Here is a 20,262-nt window from a genome sequence, read left to right as displayed (position 1 = left end):
AACACAATTTTGACTTTTCAGTATCTCCCTTCCTGAAAAACTTGAGTACATTGCCAACAAATATGCAGAGCATTCCCATGACAAGTGGTCCTCAGAGAAGGTTCGTGCCTTCGTGTTCTCAGTGTCTTCTTCACTCATGCTTGGAGTCGATTTATGTTATAAAAATCCAAAGAAATGCAAAGTTGTAATTGTACTTTGTAGTCTCAGTCATTTTACTAAAACAGTTTACATTTCATGGTTTAATAAAATGCGAGATGGTGTAATTAATTGAAATAAACTGTGTTGCAGATGTCAGTGGGCTGGAAACATGGAGACACTGTGGATGAGCAGGCCAAAACCCATCCACTCCTGAAGCCCTATAAATCTCTGAGTGAGAAGGTACGTGCACATTAGTGCTCACACAGCTGAGAAAGCTGGTCACCCTTGTTGAAGAATGGCACCTTGACAGCTTGAGAGTATTTCTGATGAGGCTTCTGTGAACAGTGGCTGGATCAACCAAAGGGGCAAATGCACCACTCGGGTTTTGTGTCAGGTGTTGGGTCAAAAACGAGAGGTGAAGGCCAAATATACTCTGTAAGATAAACTCTAAAACTCCTACTAAGGTAGCCAGAAAATATGCAAGGGTGGAGCCACAGACAAACAAATGTATACACTATCAAAGGTGGACAGACACACACACTTATGTTCTGAAAACTCTCTGAGGCGGTTTACTGAGACGGCAAGAAAAAAGCCACATCATAAGTAATGATTTTACAAGGACATTTTTATCAGAAGTTTGAAAAGAAATACATGTGTGTTTGTTTGATTTTTGTGTAAATGTTTTCACATTTTGTTAAGCTGTGACATCTGGTCTATAGGCCTATTCTATATAGCCTGCATGTCTTCTACAGGACAGAGTGTTAGACTGTGAATGTGTTCATTCTGTAGGAGAGAGAAACATATCGCTGGCCAGTGAGAGAGTCACTGAAGAGCATGTTGGCTATGGGCTGGAACATTGAGAGGACCAAAGAGGGTGAGGCGATGTTCCAGCAACGAGAGAGCGAAAAACAGCGGAAGATCTCGGAGTCCCAGGTAACACATTTATAAATGTTTCCTTTTGTGATGCATATTTACTATCTCATCAACTGACAACAATTCCCTAGACGCTCCTTTTTCATTTTTCTGTCTTTGGTGATTCACGCTACAGAAAGCAGACATCATTTATAACAGGAGCCCATTAAAAAGTAAATAGCAAGACCACTGTTGACATGCAAGAATAATAAACACCAAACAACAGTCCCAATGGCTTGTATCAGTAATGAATACAAGTTTAATGAAGGCTTCATTTCTCAAGACCACTTTAATGGAAATCTGTGTTTTGGGAACTGAGAAATGTCTGCTTTGTTTTTAACTTAAAGAATAAAGAGTCTTTTTTGATCCATAGAGAGTTCAAAGCACGTACTGTAGTAAAATACATAAAAGAAAATATTCACATTTTTTCAGACTGGAGATATTTTTACTGCTAGTCTTTTCAGCGTAGCATTTAAAACACACATTTTAAGCGTGGGTAGGGATCATTTTTATTGAGTCAATGAACAAAAATTCTACAATTAACATTTAGCAGATCTTAAGAAATATTCAATTAAAAGCCACTGATGCAGAAATGCAGCATGGAAAAGACTTGACTATGAGTAAAGTGTGGATATATGCATATATTAGCATTTTGTCTGCAACATTTACTTGCAGATGTTTTTTAGTAGCCTAAATGATAAATCTGCTAGATCCAGTAGGGATGACAGCAGAAGGGCAATAAATGAATTTTCAGTCTGTTAGTGATGTTGGCAGTTAAAACTTCTCCGTTTGCTGTTCATAAATCACAGCCATCCATCATATCCTTTCATCTGTATTATCTTTTGCTGTTTTTTGTTAGCTTTTGCACATTTTGCCAGCTAAAACGCTGATTCAAAAGCAATTTGCTTCTTTTTTACTTTGTAGATTAATGGATTCAGTCCCGCTCCAATGGATCTGCACAATGTCACCTTGTCGAGAGAGCTGCAGGTTGGGTTTCATTTGACTCTTCCTAAATGTTCCCATGTATCTTCTAATACAAAATACAAAAAACTGAGAAAAGCTGCACTTTTTCTGCAGGGCATGGTGGAGGTGGTTGCAGAAAATTACCACAACATCTGGGCCAAGAAGAAGAAAACTGAGCTTGTCAGCAAAGGTGTGCAAATCGTAGTGAAGTTTTATGAACAGCAGTCGAGGTGTTATTTATTTGTGTTCAAAAGAAAGCGCCTGAAATGACTTTTCAATCTTGTCCAGGAGGAGGGACCCACCCACTGCTGGTACCCTATGATACCTTGACAGCTAAAGAGAAGTACAGAGACAGAGAGAAGGCCCAGGAACTCTTCAAGTTCCTGCAGATTAGTGGCTATGCCATCACAAGGTCAGCCTCCTAATGCTCACGTTTTAAAGAAATGAAAATTTAGGCAACTGTATAGCACTTTACCAGTGCTATACTGAAAACTTGGGGAAAATCCTAATGAGCACTTCTGCTACTATGGATGCTTGTTTCCACTACTGGAAAAAGCATTTTTTGGCTGTGTTGCTGTCTCAAAATTTTCTGTTATTATCTCAAAATTTACAGTTAGTACCTTAAAGTTTTGACTTTCTGAGTCAAACTGCTGAGTAAGTTGAAATTTTGAGATAATAAACCAAAGATTTGACTCTTGACTAGTAGTCAGTAGTGTTTCTGTCTCACAGAGGCTTGAAGGACATGGAGCAGGATTCATCATCAATGGAAAAACGCTTTTCTTACAAGTTCCTTAAGAGGTTGCTGAAGAATGTTGACTCTGCCCAGGAGTTCATTGCTCATCTTGGTAAGTCTGCTGCATTTTTATACGCAGATGCTGATGTACTTTTTTTAGTACTGTTCAGTGCTAAAAGCCTTGCCTGACATTGGTGTTCAACATCGTTAATCCAGAGGCGATGGCCACCAGTGGGAAGACCGACAAATCCCCTCATGACCAGGAAATCAAGTTCTTTGCCAAGGTTGGGAGCTCTGTTTGCAGCTGAGCCACTGATGTGCTGTTGTAGTTACTTTTTTTATTTTTATTAATTAAAGTGTTTATTTCTTCTCCCCAGGTGTTGCTTCCCCTGACTGATCAAACACTTAAAAACCACTGTCTGTACTTCCTGTCTACACCTAGTAAGAACCTGAGCAGTTGTGGTTGTGCCTCCAATAAAGAGAAGGAGATGGTCACCAGGTACTGTGATCATGTTTTTGCTGATCAGTGTGTTTTCTTGTATTTTCATAAAGCCCTTTCTTGTTTTCTTTCACTCGGTTGCTTTTTCCTAACATCTTCTTCAGTTTCGTTCTTACTTCCTTTCTTTTCCAGTCTGTTCTGTAAGCTGGCAGCTCTTGTCAGACACAGGATTTCTCTCTTTGGTAAGGTTGCTTCTGTTCATATGTTTGTGTGGCTTTTTGTTTGCAATCCTTTTGAGTATCTACATTAAATATATCCCACAGGAAGTGATTCAGCAATGATGGTGAGCTGTCTGCACATCCTTACTCACTCACTTGACACTAGGTAAGTGCGTATTACTTCATAAGACTTGTAATAAAGCTCAATAAAAGACACGCATGTATTATCTTTAAACCACTAACTCGTAAAAAAAGTATTTTTGCATGCATACTAGCCTTTCTGTTCCCTCCTTCCTACAGAACAGTGATGAAGACTGGCTCGGAGCTGGTAAAAGTCGGGTTAAAGACTTTCTTTGAGAATGCAGCAGAAGACTTGGAGAAGCTGCTGGAGATGCTGAAACTGGGAAAGTTCATGCAATCCCGTGCCCAGATGAAGAGCGTCAGTCAAAGCATAAACTATGTGACAGTGGCACTGCTGCCTATCCTCACTGCCCTCTTTGAGCATATCAAAACATACGAGTTTGGAGTGGACTTGCTTTGTGAGTTTCCATGCTCAGTGTTTGCTGTTCTCGACTGTCTTTTTTTATAGTTTTTTTTCATACTGTAGTTATTTATCATAGTTAGCTAAGAGAAAAGTGAAAAGAATAAACAAAATACAGTTAAATACACCAAAAGCGAGATGGGAAATAGTTGATTTAGCCTTCTTTATATTCCCAGTTTGCACAGAATTCCTATTATATGGATTTTCTAATAGAAATATTCTAATATATTTTCCTATTTTTTGTACTGGTTTTCCCTCAAAGTTTCTCGTTTCTTTTTGCTGATGTTTAATGGATGCATGTTATTTGTTTCAGTGGATGACGTCCAGCTGTCTTGCTACAGAATTCTGACATGTTTGTACTCTCTGGGAACAGGAAAGAACTTGTTTGTGGAGAGGTAGGAGGCAAAACTTTTCTAATACAGAAAATCGGTATTATACACAGGTAAGTATGATATGGCTGACAAGATGTGCACTGTAAGATGGACCCACACACGCGATGGCTGTGTTCACAGTTCTCAGTTTTTATTGTCATGTACACACACAATGCCACAGTCTCTACTTAGCGCTGGTCTCAGCTCACACACACCATGCTCGTCTTTTGCTTCACTACGAAAAGAAACGACACTGTTATCATTCCAGTCGCTACCACCTGTGGCTTCACCTGCCTCCTGGCACCACCCCTCCCCTGCAGCTGAGCCCAGGACCACACCTTCACCACATGCACTTATTAAATACTTCATTGTTTAATGATGTACTTTGATTTATATGGCACATTTTATGGGAAAGGGCATCTGTTACAAAATTAAGGCAAAAATCAAGCCTACTGTTTAAGTTCAAGCTTCCATTAAACCAGTCTGATCCTCAATCTTGGAAGATCACCTGATCTTCAGTTCACATAAGCTGACACCTTTCTTTGGATCCAGTTGATAATTTCATAGCTCCTTTAGTCTGCCACAGCTGCTGGGCATCTGCAAGCCACTTTGCAACCCACCTCCACCCAAGGATCTCCTTTTCACTGTGTTTCTTCTGTAATCATTGTAGTGGTCTTGACTGAAATTATACATTTTTGTATTTTATATAGATCAACTTAAAATAGTAAATAACTAAATAAATAGAAATGGTTCCCCAAAACTAACATCTTAAAAAGCTGCTCTGAATGAGAAATTTTCAGCCAAGTCAAACTGTAAAAATAACAGCGGTGAAGTTTTAAAGTTTTTGACTGCAAACAGGGGAAAGGGGGGGGGGAGGGAGTGTTTAAAAAACAAACAAACAAACAAACACAAGCCAAAAAATATGTCTTTGCCTATTTCCGGCACCTGTAAAATCTTCCACCTTGCTCTTGTACATTTTGACATTTGACTTGTGTCTTTATCTGTGTGCTTATTTTGCATAAGTAATATCACACTATGCAAATTTCCATGTTGATTTGTATCATAAATAGGCATCTGCCAGCACTGGGGGAGAGCCTGGCGACTCTGGTTGGAGCCATGCCCGTAGCTTTCCTGGAGCCTCATCTAAACGCTCACAACCCACTCTCAGTCTTCAACACCAAGACCCCTCGAGAGCGAGCCAGTAAGAATCTCCCTGATCCTCATTTTTATTTTAATTTGATTGTTATTATATAATGTCTTTTGATAAACATATACTATTATTAACTTGGCGGTTTTAAGAATGCCAGCTTTTAGATAGAATCTCTGTGATTAATCACAGCGATTGTTTTCCTGTTCTAGTCCTGAGTATGCCTGACACAGTGGAGGAGATGTGCCCAGAGATGCCTCGTCTTGACAAACTTCTCAAAGACGTCAATGATGTGTCAGAGTCTGGTGCTCGCTATAGTGACATGCCACAGGTCAGAAGAGTTTATGGGATATTAGTATTATTAAACAAACATCTGGATTATTTTTTTATTGCAACTGCTGACTACTTTTTTACTATTTAATTTGTAAAAATGTGTATACACACACACACACACACACACACGTAGGAAAATATTTAGTATACACATCCAGAAATGCATACACTATTATATATTGTACATATATTTATTAGTTTCAGGTTGGCCATTCTTGTATTTTGCTCGTTTGTGTTGTTGTGTTTGCACATCTCTGTTGCTTGTGGGGCTCGCACACAAGAATTTCACTCGCATGTGCTGTGCCAGTGTGCCTGCACATGTGATGTGACAATAAAAGTGATTTGATTTGATTTGGTTTGACTTTACATGCTATTAGTTTGTATTATTGGAAGTGCTCAATTCAATGTGAAGTATAAAAGGTCAGGCCACTGGAAGTCAGGCCATCTCAGCCTCAGCTCCATTAATTTTGATTGTTATTATAGTTATTATAAGTGAAATAAAATATTAACTATCCTTTTAATCAACTGGTATTTTATTTAATATTATTGAATAAATGTAAAATACGACATACAAAAAACATAGCAAAAATATAAAATCAATTCTGGAAGCTGTGCATTGATAATCTCACTTATGTCACAGTACACACACTCTGATTCAGACATTCAGCCTTCTGCCCATTTGCTGCAGGTTATAGAGGTAATCCTTCCCATGCTGTGTAACTATCTGTCCTACTGGTGGGAGAAAGGTCCAGAGAACTCGCCCCCAGATACTCAGTGCTGCACCATGGTGACCTCTGAACACCTCAGCATCATTCTGGGAAATATCCTCAAGATCCTCAACAGCAACCTGGGCATTGATGATGCTCCTTGGATGAAGAGGATTGCCGGTAAGCCCCCAGTATTATTGTTAGAGAAGTCAGTAAATGTATTCCAGTCGCGGGATTCTAATAAGTTATTTGGAGATGCTGTCTAACATCTTTTTTCCAGGGATCAAGGGATGACTTTTCACCTGTGTTCTTTAAAACTGTGACTCAGACCTTTTGCAAAAGCTGGCTTATTATTGTTTACAACTTGCATAGTTCTCACTTCTGTATAGCTGTATATCTCAGATTTCTGTAAAGTTATTTATTTCATATTCTGTATAGTTTTTCATATTTATATCCTGTACATAGCTTGTACTCACTACAGCCTGTACATACTTATAGTTATAGAATATTCACAACATACTTCATACCGTGTACATTATAACATACCATAATAGACCCATTTCTGTAATATACTTACATATCTATACTATTGCTAATATATATTGTAATATATCTATATCACTAAAGCACTTCTGGATGGATGCAAACTGCATTTCGTTGCCCTGTACCTGTGCATGTGCAATGACAATAAAGTTGAATTCTATTCTATTCTATTCTATTCTTGAAAATGTCAGTGTCTCAGCTGAGAAAATAATTTCCGGATGTTTATTCACAGTCTATTCTCAGCCAATCATCTGCAAAGCTGGAGCAGATCTGCTCAGAACCCATTTCCTGCACACACTGGATAAATTAAAGAAGAAGACGGTGAAGGTGAGCGCTTAAAATATACTGTACATGCTGTTGTAGTTGCACATTATATCCACTGTCAAGTGATGTCTGTGGTTCAAGTACTTTTTGTTTACTCAATTAATAGCTGCTGAAGTTGTGGTGTAAACATTCAGTAAATTTACATCCTTTTTGGAAAATAAAAATACTTCTTTGCTCAGAGAGAGGATGGAGAGAGGGGATTCTTATTGAAGATGTTCATACTAATAAACTGATTGTTGTTTATGCACTGCATATGCAGGTGGTGGCTGAAGAGGAGCTGCTGAAAGCTGACAGCAAAGGTGACAACCAGGAGGCAGAACTGCTCATCTTGGACGAGTTTGCTGTGCTCTGCAGGGACCTCTATGCTTTCTACCCCATGCTCATTCGTTATGTGGACAACAACAGGTGCAAAATATATACACGCTACTTCTTGACCATCTCTAAAATGCTATTTAGTGGATTTTAGTGATTTTGCAATTTTTATGTCAACATTCAATACACTGAGGGGTTTTTTTTGTTTGTTTGTTTTGCTTTGGGGTTTTTTGGTCCAGTCCTGCACAGATGTAATCTGACAAATATTAAGTCCTTCCAGCTAAACATGCTTCATGTCTTTGTCCACTCCAGGTCCAGGTGGCTGAAGGAGCCGGATGGAGACTCCACTGAGCTCTTTAGGATGGTGGCTGAGATCTTCATCCTCTGGTGCAAGTCACATGTAAGCCTCGCTGTCCAGTCTTTCATGATAATAGTTACAATACCAAGATTAACTCATTAATTCCAGTCACGTTATTTCTTTGTTCTCTGAATCCAGAACTTTAAGCGTGAGGAGCAAAACTTTGTGGTTCAGAATGAAATCAACAATTTGGGCTTCCTAACTGGTGAAGGCAAGACTAAGATGTCTAAGGTAAAGATGGGGATGTGGGTCTTTGACTTGCTCCTGTGTCAGAATGATTTGAAACTTGGTGTGAGAACAGCTTTAAAATATCTTTAGTTTTAATTTTGTATCACTCAGCTTCGGCTGAAACAAAGAAATCCAAAAAAGAGAGATGTAAAATGTAAAAATGATTAGACACTAACTGATGCTCACAACAATATAACTGAATCTGATAAAGTAAGAAATGTCATTAAAAAAAAAGAAAATATGAAATATTACTTAACATGCTATTATTGGACGAGATCCTACTATAGATTTAACTGATAATAAGAAAAATGTCATAAGGTCAGACTAACCAGATTTAATGAATAGCAAGTGTTCACAAATATTATCGCCTTGCTGAGAATGAACCATGTTAGAAGTCCTGATCAGATTTTATGGGTAATCAGATGATAATAATCATTCTTTGAGCTTCTTTTAATATGAATTCATAACATGAATATTTTTCATTCAAGACTCTTTCCTTTTAAGGAGGGACTTTATTATACTGTGATGTTAAAATTAAAGTTTTCACAGGACCATGCATCCTGTTAAAATCTCGATTCAACAACTTTCTTTTTCACAAGACTGTAGATGACCTTTGTCTTTATTCATGAGGGAGATAAAGGACAGTACATTTTAATCATCTCTGGGTTTAAGCTGAATTCATGTAGCTCTTCTTTCCTTTATAATATCAGCACTTTGGAAAAGCATAACCTGAATATCCTTTGTTGATGTTCCAATATCACAGGTTCTGCTAATGTAAAGAAAACTTACTTGAACAAGCACTTTATTATGTTTTTAATCGCCCCTTTAACACATGCTGAACAAGACAAATATGCAAATGTGAGCTGTTTTATGAATCAACTCAGTGAGTTCACACCCCTAAATTCACACCTACGCTAGGTTTACATTTGACATTTTTGTCGTAATAAAGTCTCTTAAAAATCTAGATGATGACAGCGTGTCGTCCAGCAGCCTCTCAACCAGCTGACACAGAGAGAGTTCGATGTTTATTTGTTTTGGCTGAGCATTTGATTTATTGGTACTCTCAGAGTGTCTTGGTTCAATTCTCACAGAAGAATTTTTTTTAATTTTTTTTTTAAAGCTTCTCACCTTTTGAAGGACTCTGCTTGCTAAATGATTTATGGTGAAAGACTCCACTTTGGTCCCTTCGGTTGTGATTCATCTTTTTGAATGGTTTGTAGGTGAAACACCTTTTGCCCCCTTATTATAAAATGACTTAAATGTGATTTGAGAACCTGGTTGATCTATTCCGTTTTTTCCCTTACTTTTTGCTCTGTCTGTCTGTCTGTCTGTCTGTGTACGCATGCGCGCACACACACACACTTTAAGAATTGATGCTCATATTAATCAGTATGTGGAAGTCCATGCGAGTAAAAAGCTCAGGTGTCAAACTGATCTAAACTCTCAATTTTCAAGAACTTTAATAATGACAATAAAGAAAATGTTAAGAGGAAAGGTATGTTTAAGGTCAAGGTAAATAATCATTATTTTTATAGTCTCTGATTACCTTCAGCTCTCACATTAGTCATCTTATGTTATGTCTCTTATATTTTCTTAACCTCTGTAGACAGGTGGGGACCAGGAGAGGAAACACAAGCTCCGACGTGGTGAATACTACTCCATTCAAACGTCTCTAATTGTAGCCGCCCTGAAGAAGATGCTACCCATCGGCCTTAACATGTGCACCCCAGGAGACCAGGAGCTCGTCTCTTTGGCCAAGATACGCTACAGCCTGGTGAGCTGACAAAATAGGACCTGGAACAAAGAATTTTAGATCACAGCATCTGTAGGGACGGCGTGCAGAGGTCCACATATACATGTCTGTTATGTTAGATCATAGATGACTTTAATGAAGTTGCAAGTCCAAAAAAATATGGAATACTATGAAGTGCAACTTGCTCTCATCACTGGTAGGTCTACAGGTAGAGTGTAGTCTGTGCATCCATCTTTAAGATGATGATAGATGGTCAGTCAGTTTGGTCTTTTTTTTCCCATCAGCACTGCAGTCATCATACTTTGACACTTTCTTTCATAGGTGCACTTCTCTCAGGCTGGTGTGCTTTCTTTTGCATTGCACAAATAATCTGATGTTTTAATTAAATGAAGAAATATTTTAATAACACCACATTGCATGTCCCTTCATAGAAAGACACAGATGATGAGGTGAAGGAGCATTTGCGTCAGAATCTCCATCTCCAGGACAAGGTAAGATTGGTTCCAGTAGATTAGGTAATAAAACTGTTGATTTCATGTGCTTTTTTTTATTAGTCTTTTTTTAAATGATTGATTTTGGTGTTGTAGTCTGATGACCCAGCGGTCCAGTGGCAGATGAACCTGTACAAAGATGTTGTGGTGAAGAGCGAGGAACCAGCAAACCCAGAGCATACAGTGGACAGAGTCCAGAGCATCTCTGCTGCAGTCTTCCATCTGGAGCAGGTAAAAACATATTGACTGTTCACTACCGGACATTGACATGTTCTAGAATATTTAGTCATTTCAGTTTTTCAAATACCATTTTATTTCTTTGTGCAGCTAGCTTACTCACTGCTTTTGTCATTAACCTTCTGGACATTTTTTTCCCTATATTCTTTTACAATAAATTGAATTGTGGTTGTAGAATAATCCCAGTCTTAAAGGGTAGTTAAAAAGCTATGTGTAGCGTCCTTGTATAGTCACAAATGTCTACTATCCTCTTTTAGGTGGAGCAACCACTTAGGAATAAAAAGTGTGTGTGGCAGAAGCTGCTATCGAAACAGCGTAAACGTGCTGTAGTGGCTTGTTTCCGCATGGCTCCACTCTACAATTTACCCAGGTGAGTTAAAAAACAAACAAACACCTGCAACATTTCAGACAACGCAAAAAATGTCAATATCTAAATATTGGCATTCTCTATTTAAATAAACCAGTTAAGACATTGTCTTGTCTCAATCTAACCGTACATAACAAGCGATCACCAAATAGCCGTGGGAGGGTGGGCTCATTTTTCTTTTCTTGACTGTGTGCCCATGTAAAACCCCTCATCACCTCCCTAATGACATTCTCTCCTCTGTGTTGTTTTCTTGCATAACACTACCTCATCCTCCCTCAGATACAAAATTAATAATTACTTCCTGAATGGCTATCGGGAGGTTTGGCTGGAAAGGGCATTCAAAGCCTCCAGCTTTGACCGCCTGTTCTCCCTGCTGACGGTAAAGTGAAACTACGGGGTGAATGCTTCATCTGTTCAACCTCCCCCCTTCATCCACCAGGCTGTGGACCGATCTCTGCCTAGCAATCAACTGTCTCTGCACTGTTGATTCTGATTGGTCAGGTAGAATGAGCCTGAGAATTGAGTGAAACAAGCTTTATTGGAAAGTGGAAATGCACTGCAAGCCGCAGGCCTCTGTTTCATTTCAGGTGAACCCTAAAGGAAGCAATGAAGAAAGGAGAGAAGAAGAAAGGCAGAAAGAAATATATCAGTCTTGATTTTGTTAAGTTGATCAGCTGGTTTCCAACATTATGATTAGTTTCATTAAGATAAGAAAACAAAAACCCTCCTAAAGTGTGCATGCTCCTTTGACGAGGTAACTGCAGGTATTTTAGAGACCAAACATGACCAGTCAGAAGAGTCAGTGGATCCCACATTGACCAATCACCACCCTGCCTGAAATGCACTTCCTGTAATCCCTTCCTCCTCCCAACATCTCTCCTTCCTGTCTCCACCAAAAACTCACCAGAACCTACCCTAATGCCACTCTTACCTTCCCCTACCCCCCTTCATTCCTCCCCACCTCCCCCTCCTCAGGCATCGTGCTATCAACTTCTTCATCCCGGCCTATGAGAGACTTTGGATAGAGGCAGAGGAGTACTCCTTTGAGGAGAAGCTAGTTCAGGATCTGGCAGTAAGTACTGGGCTAGCCTTGGCCTCGCCCCATGTGCCCTGCGTTGGCACCCCTCTGCCAGTCCTGTCTGCCGAATGCTTCTTTAGCTCTGCACCTGTTGAGCCATGGGAGCGCCCCCGGGTGGGGACCTCGCCCAAAGCACCCAGGGTCCCCCGCTCTAGGCGCGCAAAACCCTTCAAACAGAGGTCCGTCAGGGGTCAGAGGCTGCATGATCAACTCAGGAGACACAGGGCCAGCTCCGGCACTCACAGCTCTAGAAAAGCAGGCTATGCCTTTCTGACAGCAGTGGTAAGGAGGGCCTTTCACTACAATAGGAGACTGTCACTAGCTGTTTGGCTGTCCGATCTGGATCCAACCCATCAGTTGTCGTTTTGCTGTACTCTGTAAGTCTGTAGTGTGAGTGTGAAGGTGAAATTCCAGTACTTTCTGTGGCCGTGACATCAGTGGCATGCTCGCGTAGTCATGTGAAGATCACATTTCATATTAGATCTTGCAGATGTGCAGCAAATTCATAAAAAAAAAAAGGTTTCTCGCTGATTAAAGCTTTAAATACATGATGATTAGATTATAATCTGTTCCTTTCGGACGATTATTAATTTATTGTCAGTTTTATTTGACCAAACTGTCAGATTAGTTTGGGCTCTCGAAGACTGTGTGGTTTTGACAGTCCCTCTTTGTTAGGCTCCTTTGCCGTCTGGATCATTCCCCATGTTCAAATTCATATCACCCAACGGCTTACTGCTTGCATCTGTTTGCTGCAACATGCATGCATTTGAAAACGTGTTCCAACTCTGTTGTTCATGAGTCACTCTTAACGTCTTGTCCTATTCATGGATTACCAGGACCGAAAAAATCAAAATCATCTGCATGCTGGTACTAGGTGAATGTTAACAACTCATTTCAGTGTTTTGGACAAATGCGTGAAAGTGTCAGTGAGTTTGCAAAGATGTCAGTGAATCAAAGGTCTCGTGCATTGAGTAGTAAGCAGCTGCGATTTGAGCAGAGCTAATAGTTCACTCCTGTGCAGAAAACACCAATGAAGATTGTGGAGGAGGAGGAAGAGGAGGTGGCTGAGATCCAGCCCGACCCTCTCCACCAACTCATTCTGCACTTCAGCCACAATGCTCTGACAGAAAGAAGGTGAGATGGTTATGACTCTGCTTTTAAGCAATTAGCAAACTTTTTTTAATCACTTCCAGAGCACATATTACATATTTTGCCCCGTGGCCTGTTTTAATTTTTGTGTATCCAAGTTTGTGAGGTAGCTGCTGTGATAATTGTCTAACATTTAATCAATATCAATTTGTCCGTTTTGTGTACTTTAACCAGCAGAATATATGATATTAACACAACATGACTTTATTTTTTTCTCAGTCACTTGGAAGAAGATCCTTTGTATATTGCGTATGCAGACATGATGGCAAAGGTAGTGTTCTTTCAAATTTAATTCATCAATTATCAGCAAATGAAATCAAACCCTGAAGCGAGCCTTTGTGTTCTCAGAGCTGTGCAGAGGATGAGGAAGAAGAAGAGGAAGAAGGGAAAGAAAAGACATTCGAGGTACCCTGGTGGGGGCTTGTAGGAAAGGTGGTCAGTCTCCTTAAAATGTAGCTTTCCTCATTACTGTATGTGTGTGTTCGTCCCTCAGGAGAAGGAGATGGAAAAGCAGAAGATCCTTTATCAGCAGGCGAGGCTGCACGCTCGTGGCGCTGCTGAAATGGTGCTGCAGATGATCAGCTCCAGTAAAGGTAATGATCTGTTTCTTACTCAGCTACGCAGCTGATTTACTGTTGTGTCCGAAGCAGTGTTACAGCAGAAAATGGTTGCTCTTAATCCTCTGAGGTCTAAGTTGTCCTCCTTGTCTTCTCCATTTAAGTTTTTCATGCCTTATTTTTACCTGTTTGTGATCTGTAAAGCACTTTGTAACTATATTTAGAGAAGTGCGTGCTTGTATTTGTTTGTAGAGATTATGAATTACCTTAACTGGCTGCTTTTTGTTTTTTTTATCTTAAATTTTTGCTATCAGGTCGTCTGGGCCCCATGGTGACCTGCACCCTCAAACTGGGCATCTCCATCCTAAATGGAGGCAACGTGCAAGTTCAGCAGGTGAGGTCATTCTGCACTGTGTGTACATACCGCCAGTTTATGACTTTAATTTCCCATTTCATTTTTTTGACAAGACTGTAATGCTTTACTTCACCCATCGCAGAAAATGCTCAATTACTTGAAAGAAAAAAGAGATGCAGGCTTTTTCAAGAGTCTTTCAGGACTAATGCAGTCCTGCAGGTCGGTACTATGATATTATTCTTCCTGGAAACAAACGCATGATTCATATGCTCATATTTGATTTTGAGGTTCTTCTCCTAGTGTCCTGGACTTGAATGCATTTGAGAGACAGAACAAAGCAGAAGGACTCGGCATGGTGACAGAGGAAGGTTCTAGTAAGTGAAGTGGACTTTCATTAGATGCATTGTGTGACATCTACTTTGTTTTCTCTTTCAAACTCCATATTTGTGGACGGTTTCTCTTGAGGTTCTCAGAGTAGACGCCTGCTGCTGAAACACCTGATATTATCCTTGATTACACCCAACAGAAGATTATACCCTTCCCCACCCCTCAATGAACTAATGCTGAACCATGCCAACTTTAACATCAGCATCTATTGAAAGCTCTTAATTAATGCTAATTCATAGTTTCTGTATGGCCTTTGAAATCAAAATTTAATTGCTATGGATGTAAATTTTGATTAATAGAAATAGTTTGCTGCTTGTCAGTGTGGTGTCTTTGTCTTTTTTTGCAGTAATCAAAGTACAAGTAAATTACATTTGTATATATATTTTTGGACTTTATACAGTGGAAGATATGGGATTATATTGGGTTACTGTATGGGTTTCTTAATGAAGGTTAGGTTAAATAAAAATATTTAGTCTTAGAGGACATGGTCCAGCATTAAAACAAGACCTATCATCTCTCTCTAACTTCCAACAAAAGCACTCTTCACTTGATGCTTCTCACATCAAACGTCTGTTTGTTCATCATTCAGTTCTCTGCTAAACATTTCCACTGAGTTCTGTGTTTAACAGTTCACTGTTACTACTCGTGTCTGTTAACGTTACAAACTTTTCACCATGACTGAATTCTTATTTGGTCCTCATCTTATTAGATGGTACATAGAAATAACCCAGGCCTATGATTTTTATTTTTTTTCTTTCTCCCCATCAGAAAACAAATTTCTTTTTAATTGCATGTCTTTGTTTTTCACTAGTAGCTGATATATTCATATCTCTTGGTATTGTAACTCAATGTCCTCTCTTTTTGCTTATGTCTTCGTGTATTGTTCGTCTCCTTCCTGTCATTTTAAAAACCCATCGATGGCAGTCCACACTGAGCGGGGTAAATAGCAAATTTAGATCATGCTGATATGGCTATGCTTTCACCCTGAATGTCCCCTCCATATCTGTGGTCCATACTCCTTGCTTTATATGGTACCCAGCCCTGCCCTTCCCCAGATGCCTATAGGGAGACACTGTGCATGCCAACTGTTAGAGTACACAGAAAGTGGATCTTCAGAATCCACTGACTGTCCTTTTCTGTGATATTTGTTCCCATTCCCTTCATGTTAACATTTACTAATGCAAATCCTATTACTGATGCTCAAATATGTCAGTCTAAGGCTATCAGTGCCACTTCCAAAGGGTTTGACTTGAAGGTCTGTGGATCATTCCACAGCCTTAAAAAGCTTTGTCTTGCTTTCTACTTGGGGCCTATTTCACAAAGCTGGTTATGATACAGATGTTTAACTTTCACATGGTTTTATATGCTTAAAGAACTGTACTGTGCTCATTTCATATAGCTCTGTTGACTAGCTGATTTTTAAAGTAAATTAGGTAATCCCGTCGGTCCGCTCTTTGTCAGGCCCAGTCATGGCCTGCATGTGAAAGTTATCAGGCTTCCTCCAGCTTATGGAAATGTCCTAGTGTTTCACTGTTGTTTAAGGAAAGAGCATTTTTACAAAAAAAAAAAAAAAGCACTTTGGATTCAGTTTTGAATCTGCAATCTAAAGGCCCCAGACTTCAAAATGTTTGGAACATGAAACCTGTCCTGCTTGCGTCATATTAATTGCTTTTGAGGGGAGATTCACATATTATTAGTATTATTGTTATTATTGTTATTATTCCTTCTCATGTTGAAATAAAAAGGTAATGCTTTATAATAAGGTTCTTGTATTAAGTGTTAGTTAATGTATAATAAGATGCTTGTAACTCCTGACAGAATGATTATTAACATTATGCAACCCAAATTAACCACCTTTTACAGTGTATGCGTTGTTTTTTTAAGTTAGCTTTTATTATTTTATGTCTAATTTATTAAGAACATAGTGGACAGAATGACAGAGCTATGAAAAGCATTATTAATAAGTTAATAATAATATATTTACTAACCTTGTAAGCCATTGTTCTCACATTAAATGCAACAGTTGCAAAGAAAACATAGTTGGCTATTAAGTTCATAGTTTATAATACATTATTATATGTTATTGTTTAGTATGCTATGTATATAACATCTTATTAACATCTTAAGAAGGACTTATAAGAGCCTTACTGCTGTTAACTAACACTTATTACAAGGACTGCAATATGAAGTGTTACCAGTAAGTATTGCAGAGTTTCAGCTGTGTTCACCAAAATATTTCCTCTCAAGGCTCCAAGGTGCTACAGAATGATGAGTTTACTAAAGATCTTTTCCGGTTTTTGCAACTTCTGTGCGAGGGCCACAATGGAGGTGAGGCCCTCTTTGAGTTTATTCCAAATGCACGTTTTCATCGGAAACACAAGAGTTTGTTTGCACAAGTTTAGTTTATTGCACCGGTTTTACAAAAAAGCATCGAGGCGTTGAGAATATTTGTTCATCTTTCAGATTTCCAGAATTTTCTGAGAACCCAAACTGGAAACACAACCACAGTCAACATCATTATCAGCACTGTGGACTATCTGCTCCGTCTTCAGGTGATTAAAGCACAAAACTGAGGGCTGGATCCATCTTTAGTATGATCGTCACCATCTTTATTGCGTTTGTTTGACCTGTTTCTCACTGTGGTTCTCCTTCAGGAATCTATCAGTGACTTCTACTGGTACTACTCTGGCAAAGAAGTAATTGATGAAACTGGAAAGCGAAACTTTTCCAAAGCGTTATCTGTAGCAAAGCAGATATTTAACTCGCTGACTGAGTACATCCAGGTAAGATGCTGATCTCTCGCTCAGCACTGTTGAGTTTGTCAAGTCGGGATTAAAATATTTCATGATGTTTTTTTCTTCACTGTATTTTTTTCCTGCAGGGTCCATGTATTGGGAACCAGCAGAGTTTAGCACACAGCAGACTGTGGGATGCAGTGGTGGGCTTCTTGCATGTTTTCGCCAACATGCAGATGAAGCTGTCTCAGGTATGATGCAACTTGTACAATTGTAACAGGCTAATAGACTTTCTCATTTCTGTGAGGAGGTGCATCGCTAAGTAGAGCATTGCAGCCACAGCATGTAGTTTGTTTTGTAGCAGAAAACATGTCATTTCTTATTATGATACTTACATACAGTATGCCATAGGGGGCAGGGATAGCTCAGTAGGTAAAGTGGTTGCCCCATGATCGGAAGGTCGGCGGTTCGAATCCACTTAACGGCTACCCTGAGGTACCCCTGAGCAAGGTACCGTCCCTACACACTGCTCCCCGGGCGCCTGCTTAGTGGGCTGCCCACTGCTTCACTGAGTGAATGGGTCAAATGCAGAGAAAAACAAGTAATTTCCCCATGGGGATCAATAAAGTATCCATTATTATTATTATTATTATTATTATTATTATTATTATTATGATAACACCAAACATTGAGTGCAAATGGCTAATTGCTTAAGACAAACCACTGAATGATAGTTGACCATGTACTTGTAGGATGCCAGTCAAATTGAGCTGCTGAAAGAACTGATGGACTTACAGAAAGACATGGTGGTCATGCTGCTGTCTCTGCTTGAGGGTAAGAGCCTGAAGTTTTAATGTAATTTTGGAGAAAATACCAAAAACAGAAAAAAATAATTGGGCTTTAAAGACTAAATACACATGTACAAAAAAAGTTGTCTTTTAAGTACATATGTCATTGTCTTTGTGTATGATTATAAAATGTGTGCCTTACTTCCCAGGTAATGTGGTTAATGGAACAATTGGAAAGCAGATGGTTGACACCCTGGTGGAGTCTTCCAGCAATGTGGAGATGATTCTCAAGTTCTTCGACATGTTCCTGAAATTGAAGGATCTCACGACCTCTGACAACTTCAAGGAGTATGACCCTGAGTGTAAAGGCATCATTTCTAAGAAGGAGTTCCAGAAGTCCATGGAGAGCCAGAAGCAGTACAGCCAGTCTGAGATCGAATTCTTGCTCTCGTGTGTAGAGGCGGACGAGAATGACATGTTCAACTACAAGGAGTTTGTGGAGCGGTTCCACGAGCCAGCCAAAGACATCGGTTTCAACGTGGCAGTCCTTTTGACCAACCTGTCTGAACACATGCCGCATGACTCCCGACTTGCCACTTTCTTAGATCTGGCTGAAAGTGTGCTTAGTTACTTTGAGCCTTACCTGGGTCGTATTGAAATCATGGGCAGCGCAAAGCGAATCGAGAGGGTTTACTTTGAGATCAGCGAGTCGAGCCGCGAGCAGTGGGAAAAGCCGCAGGTGAAAGAATCCAAGCGTCAGTTCATCTTTGACGTGGTGAACGAGGGCGGAGAGAGCGAGAAGATGGAGATGTTTGTGAATTTCTGCGAGGACACCATTTTTGAGATGCAGCTGGCCTCACAGATCTCTGAGCCAGAAGTGGTTGAACAGCCCGAAGAGGACGAAGAGGAAGATGGACACAGCATCCTGGAAGAGCTGACTGCAGAGGAAGAGCACGCCCTGGAGTCTGCCTCTGCCTTCACCACCGCATGTCGCTCAGTCAAGAGCAAGATTGCACACGTCCGCCAGATGTTTTCCATTAAAAACATGCGCAAGAAGTTGAAGAAACTCAAGAAGCTGAGCATCAAGGAGATAATCACAGGCTTCTTTGCCTTCTTCTGGATGCTGTTCACTGGGTTTTTTAAGGGTATCTACAGCCTCATCTTTGGTTTCTTCCACGTCATTTGGTCCTCCATGTTTGGTGGAGGTTTAGTCGAGGGAGCCAAGAACATAAAGGTGACGGACATCCTTGGAAACATGCCTGACCCGACTCAGTTCGGCATCCACGGAGATGTGATAGAGGGAGAGAAAGTGGAGGCTATAGAATCATTAGGAAACCTGGACATAGCGATGGCACCAACAGGGGACGTTGTAGAGGTTGACATGATGATGGAGATGCTGAACGCGCCTAAAAAAGAAGGAGGAAAACATGTGGAGCCAGGCCTGGGGGATGTTTGCGAGCTGAGTGCTGAGCCCTCCGCTGATCATAAGAAGGTCCATAGTCACAAACACAACTTAGATATCTGCCTTTAATTCCCCCTTCCATCCATCCTCTCATCTTATATAAATGTTTTTTTGTTTTTGTTCTTTGCAGAAAGCTGCTGCCAAGAAGGTTGAAACCCCTGAGAACGAACCAGAAAAAGCAGAGTGAGTAACACTAAGTGAAATTAAAAGTAATTGTCATCAAAATAAAATTAACTTTAAAGCAAATAAAAAATGATAAATACAGCACAGAGAACCAAGAGAAGGAGGATAAACCAAAGGAGGAAGAGGCTAAGGAGCCAGTGACAGAGGAGAAGCCCAAGACCAGGTCAAGTCAGCCTAAAGAGCCAGCACCTGCGTTCATGTCCAGTATTTTTGCAGTTCTGGATGTCTATCTGAACAAGACGCTGGTAAGTCATCATACTTGGTTTCATTCCTTATGCAGTTATCTCTAAAATGTGGGCACACTTTGAAAGCTATCAATAGTTAGTCTTACTGTGAAACTTCTTTCCTCACAGAACTACCTGGCTCGTAACTTCTATAACCTCCGCTTCCTGGCGCTGTTTGTGTGTTTTGCCATCAACTTCATTCTGCTCTTCTACAAGGTAACTCAAGCGT

The 20,262-nt window shown here is 39.9% G+C and overlaps 1 protein-coding gene across 4 annotated transcripts in view; it reads left to right on the top strand.

Moving 5' to 3' along the window:
* Positions 1 to 20,262, top strand: part of ryr3 (ryanodine receptor 3) — a 112,013-nt gene that overhangs the window by 82,219 nt on the left and 9,532 nt on the right. For 2 of the 4 annotated variants that reach the window (XM_085383106.1, XM_085383104.1), the window contains 42 exons: positions 22 to 100; positions 289 to 378; positions 928 to 1,071; positions 1,975 to 2,037; positions 2,128 to 2,203; positions 2,302 to 2,425; positions 2,743 to 2,858; positions 2,963 to 3,030; positions 3,124 to 3,245; positions 3,378 to 3,427; positions 3,509 to 3,569; positions 3,704 to 3,942; positions 4,258 to 4,339; positions 5,386 to 5,516; positions 5,675 to 5,793; positions 6,484 to 6,682; positions 7,278 to 7,372; positions 7,629 to 7,774; positions 7,994 to 8,081; positions 8,178 to 8,270; positions 9,874 to 10,041; positions 10,452 to 10,511; positions 10,608 to 10,742; positions 11,006 to 11,118; positions 12,091 to 12,187; positions 13,215 to 13,327; positions 13,562 to 13,613; positions 13,691 to 13,747; positions 13,836 to 13,935; positions 14,214 to 14,293; positions 14,397 to 14,473; positions 14,555 to 14,628; positions 15,566 to 15,580; positions 16,889 to 16,969; positions 17,105 to 17,193; positions 17,296 to 17,424; positions 17,523 to 17,627; positions 18,129 to 18,210; positions 18,374 to 19,656; positions 19,757 to 19,809; positions 19,892 to 20,054; positions 20,163 to 20,249. In XM_085383106.1, coding sequence (XP_085239232.1) covers positions 22 to 100; positions 289 to 378; positions 928 to 1,071; positions 1,975 to 2,037; positions 2,128 to 2,203; positions 2,302 to 2,425; positions 2,743 to 2,858; positions 2,963 to 3,030; positions 3,124 to 3,245; positions 3,378 to 3,427; positions 3,509 to 3,569; positions 3,704 to 3,942; positions 4,258 to 4,339; positions 5,386 to 5,516; positions 5,675 to 5,793; positions 6,484 to 6,682; positions 7,278 to 7,372; positions 7,629 to 7,774; positions 7,994 to 8,081; positions 8,178 to 8,270; positions 9,874 to 10,041; positions 10,452 to 10,511; positions 10,608 to 10,742; positions 11,006 to 11,118; positions 12,091 to 12,187; positions 13,215 to 13,327; positions 13,562 to 13,613; positions 13,691 to 13,747; positions 13,836 to 13,935; positions 14,214 to 14,293; positions 14,397 to 14,473; positions 14,555 to 14,628; positions 15,566 to 15,580; positions 16,889 to 16,969; positions 17,105 to 17,193; positions 17,296 to 17,424; positions 17,523 to 17,627; positions 18,129 to 18,210; positions 18,374 to 19,656; positions 19,757 to 19,809; positions 19,892 to 20,054; positions 20,163 to 20,249 — 5,398 coding nt within the window. The remainder of the gene's footprint in view (positions 1 to 21; positions 101 to 288; positions 379 to 927; positions 1,072 to 1,974; positions 2,038 to 2,127; positions 2,204 to 2,301; positions 2,426 to 2,742; positions 2,859 to 2,962; positions 3,031 to 3,123; positions 3,246 to 3,377; positions 3,428 to 3,508; positions 3,570 to 3,703; positions 3,943 to 4,257; positions 4,340 to 5,385; positions 5,517 to 5,674; positions 5,794 to 6,483; positions 6,683 to 7,277; positions 7,373 to 7,628; positions 7,775 to 7,993; positions 8,082 to 8,177; positions 8,271 to 9,873; positions 10,042 to 10,451; positions 10,512 to 10,607; positions 10,743 to 11,005; positions 11,119 to 12,090; positions 12,188 to 13,214; positions 13,328 to 13,561; positions 13,614 to 13,690; positions 13,748 to 13,835; positions 13,936 to 14,213; positions 14,294 to 14,396; positions 14,474 to 14,554; positions 14,629 to 15,565; positions 15,581 to 16,888; positions 16,970 to 17,104; positions 17,194 to 17,295; positions 17,425 to 17,522; positions 17,628 to 18,128; positions 18,211 to 18,373; positions 19,657 to 19,756; positions 19,810 to 19,891; positions 20,055 to 20,162; positions 20,250 to 20,262) is intronic. The other 2 variants (XM_085383107.1, XM_085383105.1) reach the window with 1 other exon arrangement.

Source organism: Rhamphochromis longiceps, linkage group LG15, assembly GCF_057381845.1.
Source record: "Rhamphochromis longiceps isolate RC_006_pf linkage group LG15, R_longiceps_female_GT1.1, whole genome shotgun sequence".
Lineage (NCBI taxonomy): Eukaryota > Metazoa > Chordata > Actinopteri > Cichliformes > Cichlidae > Rhamphochromis > Rhamphochromis longiceps.
Note: the sequence above shows the minus strand (reverse complement) of the source record. Positions and strands in the feature narration are given on the sequence as shown.